The sequence below is a fragment of the Embiotoca jacksoni genome, unplaced genomic scaffold (assembly GCF_022577435.1).
Source record: "Embiotoca jacksoni isolate LCO1_2020_lvr unplaced genomic scaffold, fEmbJac1.0.p SCAF_24, whole genome shotgun sequence".
Classification (NCBI taxonomy): Eukaryota; Metazoa; Chordata; class Actinopteri; family Embiotocidae; genus Embiotoca; species Embiotoca jacksoni.
Genome location: NW_027185375.1, coordinates 6310350 through 6317083, shown reverse-complemented (window position 1 = coordinate 6317083; position 6734 = coordinate 6310350). Strand labels below are relative to the sequence as shown.

The window sequence follows — 6734 nt, the reverse complement described above, 5'->3', positions numbered from 1 at the left end:
GTTGGAACAAAGTAAAAGCTCTCCACTGCCACCCAATTTACACATAAACCATAAACATGTTTGAGCAACACAAAACAGCTTTATTAGTATGCACATGTGAACATATTGCACCTCCTGAACACAGCGATGTGTTATTGCCCTCTGAGGTTGAGGTGCTGGGCACTGGTGTGTTTGTGCGAGAAAGAGAGTGTGTGTGTGTGTGTGTGTGTGTGTGTGTGTGTGTGTGTGTGTGTGTGTGTGTGTGTGAGGGCGTGGGAGTGTGCGAAAGAGAGGACACCACGCACAATCGCTCCTTTCATCGCTTCCATGTCCATCGGGTTCGTCTTAATCACAGAAATACAGAGTCATATGAAAGTAATCAGGCCGAGAGTGAGTGTGTTTGTGGGAGAGCAGGCGAGGGGGGAGAGGAGAGTGTGTCATTCAATGCAATCAGAAGGCATTCGTGACAGTCATTAAAAGGTGTGAAATTGTGTGTGTGTGTGTGTGTGTGTGTGTGTGTGTGTGTGTGTGTGTGTGTGTGTGTGTGTGTGTGTGTGTGTGTCAAACAGAGAAACAGAGTGTATTGACTGCTGAGGGGATTTCGCTCACGTGTGTCCGCAGCTAGCAACGTACTGTGAGCGCTTTCATAATAAATGAGAGAGAGAGAGAGAGTGTGTGTGTGTGTGTGTGTGTGTGTGTGTGTGTGTGTGTGTGTGTGTGTGTGTAAGAGAGAGAGAGAGAGAGAGAGAGATACACAGAGATGCATTTCAACACAAATCTTGGCGGAAAAGAGGAACAAATCCAAAATGTGCCACCTCATGTAAAGTGTGACGGCGTCACAGCAGATGTGCGAGAGAGTGTGTGTGCGCGATGAGATCTCTCCTTTTCCACGGTTAGAGTTCAACTCCTCCGAAATCCGTTTTGGCTGTCTGTCCGTCACCACCGTTCAGGAGACTCTCCGCTCAAAAGAAGAGTTTTCTCCTCTTTCATCTGCTCTCTCTCCATCCTTCCCTCCTCGGGATCCTTCATCTCTCTCTCTCTCTCTCTCTCCTGCCGCTCCCATCCTCCCCTCCCCTCAGCTTCTTTTCTTTAAGTGTGTAATTCCTCCACAGTCTTTTCTTTCCTCGTATCCCTCACTCTCTCTCTTTTTTTTTAGTTTATTTTTTTTTTTTAAGTTCTGCATTCAGACGCCGCTTTATTCCTGCTCCCCAGACACCACTCTCTCTCGCCTTTTTTTTTTTCCTTTATTCTTCTTTTTCCATTTCATCCCCTCTCGCTTCCCTTTCCCCCCGCCGTCACTACCTCTCCCCCCCTTCCCCGAACTTCTTTTTCACTTCTGCGTTTGAAAAAAACAAAACAAAAAAAAAAACGTTTGAAAAAAAAAAAAAAAAACAACAACAGAAAAAAGAACAACTTTCATAGATGGTTCTACCTCAACACTTCCACAAACGAGGTCTAAACTTCAAAACTACAGCATAGTACAAGGAGCTATAAAAATATACACAGAGTTCAGAGACCCTAGAGGGAGATGGGGAGGGTGGAGGAGGAGGAAGAGGAGGAGGAGGAAAAGGAGGAGGAGAAAGAGGAGGAGGAGGAGGAGAAGGAGGGAGTGAATGAGAGAGGGAAGAGGGAAACAACCTGTGTTCACTGGAAAATAATAATAATTAAAAAAAAAGGGATTAAATTAATATACAACTCAGGGATATGGAAGGAAACAAGGTCATTCTAAGTTGTGAAAAACAAAAACAGCAGATAAAATAAAATGTCTAGCAACAGAAGTGTAGTTTAACAGAGTGGATGAAAATAAGATAAACAATAGAAAACAAACAAAACAACAACAAAAAAAAACATCTAGAAATTATTTACTGGATATTCATATATATAATCTATAAGTGTTGATAGCGATAAAAAATCTCACTTTTTTTTGATATTCGCTCACTATTTTGTGTTTTGGTATTTAAGACAAGTCTAAGAACGCACACGCGCACGCACAGTCACTCACACACAAAGCGCGCACGCACGCACAAACTAAACCCCACACACGCATTATGCAAACTTGCTGTACTGAAGCACACTAACTGCACGCACACGTCTAAATGTGGAGCAGCAGCGCCATAATTATTATCCGAGTCGTATGCACGCTCGCACGGCCGCGCGCGCGCGCGCGCACACACGCACGCACACACACAGACAGACACACGCATTATTAAAATATACAAGATTCTGAGTGTCACCGATTGGTTCAGACCTCCTTGGGCCTGGGATTGGTCGTGTGACCGCAGCTCGGACGTGCTGATTGGCTCGAGTCCGAGGCCCCCCGTTTACTCAGGAGAAACAAACACAAACAAACTAGAATCCTATCGTTGAGTTAGTGGCAGGGGCCGGTCTCTGGTGGGCGAAGGGGTGGGGCGGCGGGCTAGGCAGGTATAACCTCTGCGAATCAGAGTTCTCCGGCGCTAAGTGGGGTTAAAGGTGTGGTTTTCTTTCTCTCTTTTTAGCTTTTTTTTAAATTTTTTTTAAAACGTCACGTGTCCCGACGCCAGGTCCGTACTCCTAGAAAAACAGTGTGTGCTGCGCACACGCACACGCAAACACACACACACACGCACACGCACACGCACACACATACACACACACAAACACCCTGGCGTTTAAGGGATGACTCTTCAATTCGGCGCGGGTGGGGCTCATTTAGCTTTGAGTTAACAAGAAGGGGGCACTCAGAGGCTCTTGCCCGTGCGTGAGGGCCTTGTTAAGAAGGGCTATGTACGGTTACAACATTGCCCTTTACACACACTTAGTGGCCCCAGTTGTGTGCGAATGGGGTGGGGTGGTGTATTCAGCTAGAAACACAACCGTGTGTGCCAAGGGGTGTGGGCTCACAGGGAGGTGAGTGGGAGTCCGGGGGACAATACTGGTAGTATTGAGGGGATCAGGGTTGGAGCAGTGATGGCGAGCTTCGGTGTGGCTTCATTTGGAGCGGGGCGGGGGGAGGGGGATCGGTTGGTAACGGGCGGAGGGAGGTGGGTGTGTCCAGTCGGCCGGAGCAGCGGCCGTCTCATACTTTGTAGTAGATGTTGGCCGGGCTCTGCGGCGGCATCTCCTGGACGATGTAGACCGGGTGTCCGTAGTCCCCGCTCACCTTCTCGTAGTGCGGGCAGTAGGCCGAGTCTGACGTCCGCAGCGGGATGATGATGTCGCTGGGCTCGGAGCCGTTGTTGTTGGAGCTGGTGAGGCCGCCGCCGCCTCCCCGCTTGGGGCTGGTGAGGGAGGACAGCGACAGCGGAGGGTGGTGGGTGTCCGAGTGCTTGGCGTGCCGCCGCCGGTAGCACACCACGCAGATGACGGCGGTGACCAGCAGGAGGAAGGCGGAGCCTCCTGCGGCGCCGGCGATCAGGGCGATGTTGGACGCCTGGAGGGGCCCGTTCTCGCCTCTGCCTTCGTCGAACGGCCCTCGGGGCTGGGTAGAATTTCCTGCACCACCTGAAACAAATCGCAGAACAATCTTACTCCAATACCCACAACATCACAGGCAGTGCCCTTTGATTTATATAATGTATGCCTTTTAATCAGAATATAGCAGAGCAATAACACAGCTTGCTTTCACAATTTGTGTTTTTTCATGAGCTTTTGAATAAACATACCACTCCTTGTGAATCTGCACCACAATAACAAGAGTAATGGCGCTGGTTTAGCGGAGACCTTGCCCAGCGGTATGCAGCCAGTCTGCAGCAGATCTCACGGAGGCTTACATGTGGTCTCTTTATTGACGTGATGAAGTGGACAGCAGCGCATATAAAATGGAGGGGAATGTCCGTGGCGAGTGAGTGTACTTGTGCAGTATATACTCTTGTGGGACAGCCCGGCTAAGCCGCAGTGTGTATCAAGGTAACACACTCTATTTCCCTAACCTTAACAACTGTATTTACTTTGTATTACAGGCAGCCACATGAAGAGAGCTTCACCCGCTCTGCCTCCACCACCAGACCACACACTCCGCCTGCCCGCTGGCCTTCCTGCCTGCCTGCCTGCCTGCCTGTCTTTTCATCTGTCTGTCTGTTGATCAAACTGTCTGTCCCGCTATCTCCCTGTTTGTCAACCGGTTGCTCCCCCTGTCTGTTGTGTGCCTGTCTGAAACCTAAGATCTTCACAGCCTCGGAGCTCAGAGTTTCCACCGCGGGAGGTCGGGTCAGAACTCAGCAGGTGAATGATGGTCTGGAGGTGTGCGTGCGCGTGTGTGTGCCTGTGTGTTTGTGCATCTGTCTGGATGTTTAGAAAATGGGGGGCAGGTGGGTGAAGGGGGGGGCTCTCGCACTGGACCGTGTGAATGTAAGTTGCGAACTGGTTAAGGCCGGTAATGTGAGTCTCTGCTATAAAGCGCCTTTGGATTGGTCCATCATTATTCTTGGCACACATCCCTTTCTTTTCTCCCCGTCTGTCTCTCTCCTGCGTCTCCGCCGCTTCCTCGCCCTCCCCTGCTCCGTGGTTCTCTCTATCTTCGGGTTATTGTAGCTGTAATGACCTACCTTGCTCGGAGCTCAGTGCCTAGCAACACATACACAGACACACAAACACACACACACACACTACGATATTGACACACACACACACACACACACACACACCTGCTGCTACTGGCCCCCTGCTGAGCTGGACCGACTGGGGAGAAAAGCACTAATGCCGGACGTCGATTACACTCCCTACTCCTCCTCCTGCTTTTCTTCCTCCCTCCATTAACCCAACATCCCTCATTCTCCATCTCCATTATGACCGCTGCCTTCCACCGGCTCTCATTATAATGTCCTCTTCCTCCACCTTTCACTCCCCCTATTTTCACACCTCTCCCCCCGTTTTTTTTTTTATCACACAAGTTCAGACTTTTTTTCCCTCTTTCTTCTATCCGTTTCATATCATTAGTACGTTTCACCTTGGAGATGAAACATGCAACAGGTCAGCAATGAAAGAGCAGGTCCAGGTGATAACATGGTCTTACGTTTGGTTCTGGGCCAGCTGTCTTTTCTTTCTGCTGGATTTCCAGATTATAATTCCCATTTCAGGAGGAAGTATTCGGTTTTACAATACATTTTGTAAAATGTTTTTTGGACTCATTTTATACCGCTTGACACATTGGTTTGCACGTGCATGCAAATTTCAGAAGATTTGTTGAAATGAAAGTGTGAATCAGTGCTTGTTTCTATGAACAGCCTTTATGTGAATACCTTCTTTAAGAGAGTACATTATGCATTACGGCATCTCAATGCTGCTTCACACATGAGGTTTTCTCATCAATGTATGCTCCATGGTAAAAAAAAAAATTTAAAAAAAGAAAAAAAAGAAAAAGGGATGTGCATGAAAAGTCCAAATCTAGAATTCCATAAAGAAGAGAGAATGCAGTATATCAGTATATCCATCTTCATTGATTACTAAACTAAAAATCTCAGTTTTCCGAAGATTTTTTTTACTGACCAAATACAAAACAAGCAGAACAGCTTGTGAAGGAAAACTTGAGGCTTTTCCATTAACTCTGGCAATAGGAGGTGAAATTCAAACCATGTCCTCGTCGTGACCAGTGACTGTAATAGGTGCGGATTAATGCAGATACTATCTGTATCTTTATCTGTTTGTTTCACAGAAATAACTGGATTTGGGTTTATACTGACATATCCTGTCATATATACTGGAGGTACCTCAGCCTCACCTCCCCTTCACCCTGCTCTGCACAACACGGGTGAAATGGATTTTTGGGGTGGGTTAATATTAATATATATAGTGTGTATATATATATATATATATATACTATATCTCTATATATCCAACTACATCCATAGTGTATATATAAACGATTTTTTTTTTTTCAGTAATCCTGGGAATGTGGTTATCAAACACTTGAAAAGGATATGTAACTGAAGCAGGATATTTTGCAGTTTATTGTGACATCAGTCCACTGAAATTGCAAACTTTTCACAACTTTTTATTTCAACTTTTCATTGAGAATTTAATGATTAACTATCAAAAATAAACCAACAGAAATTAATTTCTAATTTACTCAAAGATGTTCTCCGCAATATGTCGTGTAATAAAACACATCTGCACATATGGGCCGAGATAAACGTGGATACAGATACATCTGTGACCGATGTAAAAAAAAAAAAAAAAAAAAAAAATCGATTGGCCAATATGCACATCGACCAGGCTCGAGTGAAACCTGATGAGACCGTATCTAAAATGACACTTCCTGTCTAAATATTGAAGCTAAAACTATCTCCACCTCTTTGTTTTCTGCCTATAGACTTTATTATTTGTATTTTGGAATAAAAAAAAAAAAAATTAAATAAAAAAAAATTGCAATAAAAAAATCCTGCTTCTCTTCACACTGAGCAGATAACAATCATCAGGAGCTCCTTTTCCCTCTGATTTGAAACAAATTTATGGATGGTTATCCTCGATGGACATCTGTAAAGAGCGTATTAGCCGCGAGAGTACGATGTGTTTTGATTTGCCTGAGAGGAGTTTGAGGCAAATTGGGTGACAGAGATGATGTGTTCAGAAAGCATTACTCGTTCATCTCCCAATAATGGATTTAGATTTGTTTACATCTCAAGTGAGGGCCATATGAGACAAGCAAACACAATGAAGAACTCTGAATGAGCGGCAGAATTTCGAGACGATTTCGATCGTATTCACATGAGGATCCAAAAATTCTAGCGCAACTGTTGTGTCAGGAGTCAAAACAACCATTTCAGATATGTGGCTGA

The 6734-nt window shown here is 45.8% G+C and overlaps 1 protein-coding gene across 1 annotated transcript in view; it reads right to left on the bottom strand.

The window, feature by feature from the left end:
- Positions 1 to 1273: 1273 nt before the first annotated feature.
- efnb3b (ephrin-B3b) overlaps positions 1274 to 6734 on the bottom strand; it is an 80014-nt gene continuing 74553 nt past the window's right edge. Inside the window, exon 5 of the mRNA XM_069159215.1 lies at positions 1274 to 3462. Within this exon, the coding sequence (XP_069015316.1) occupies positions 3038 to 3462 (425 nt within the window). The 3' untranslated portion in view covers positions 1274 to 3037. The remainder of the gene's footprint in view (positions 3463 to 6734) is intronic.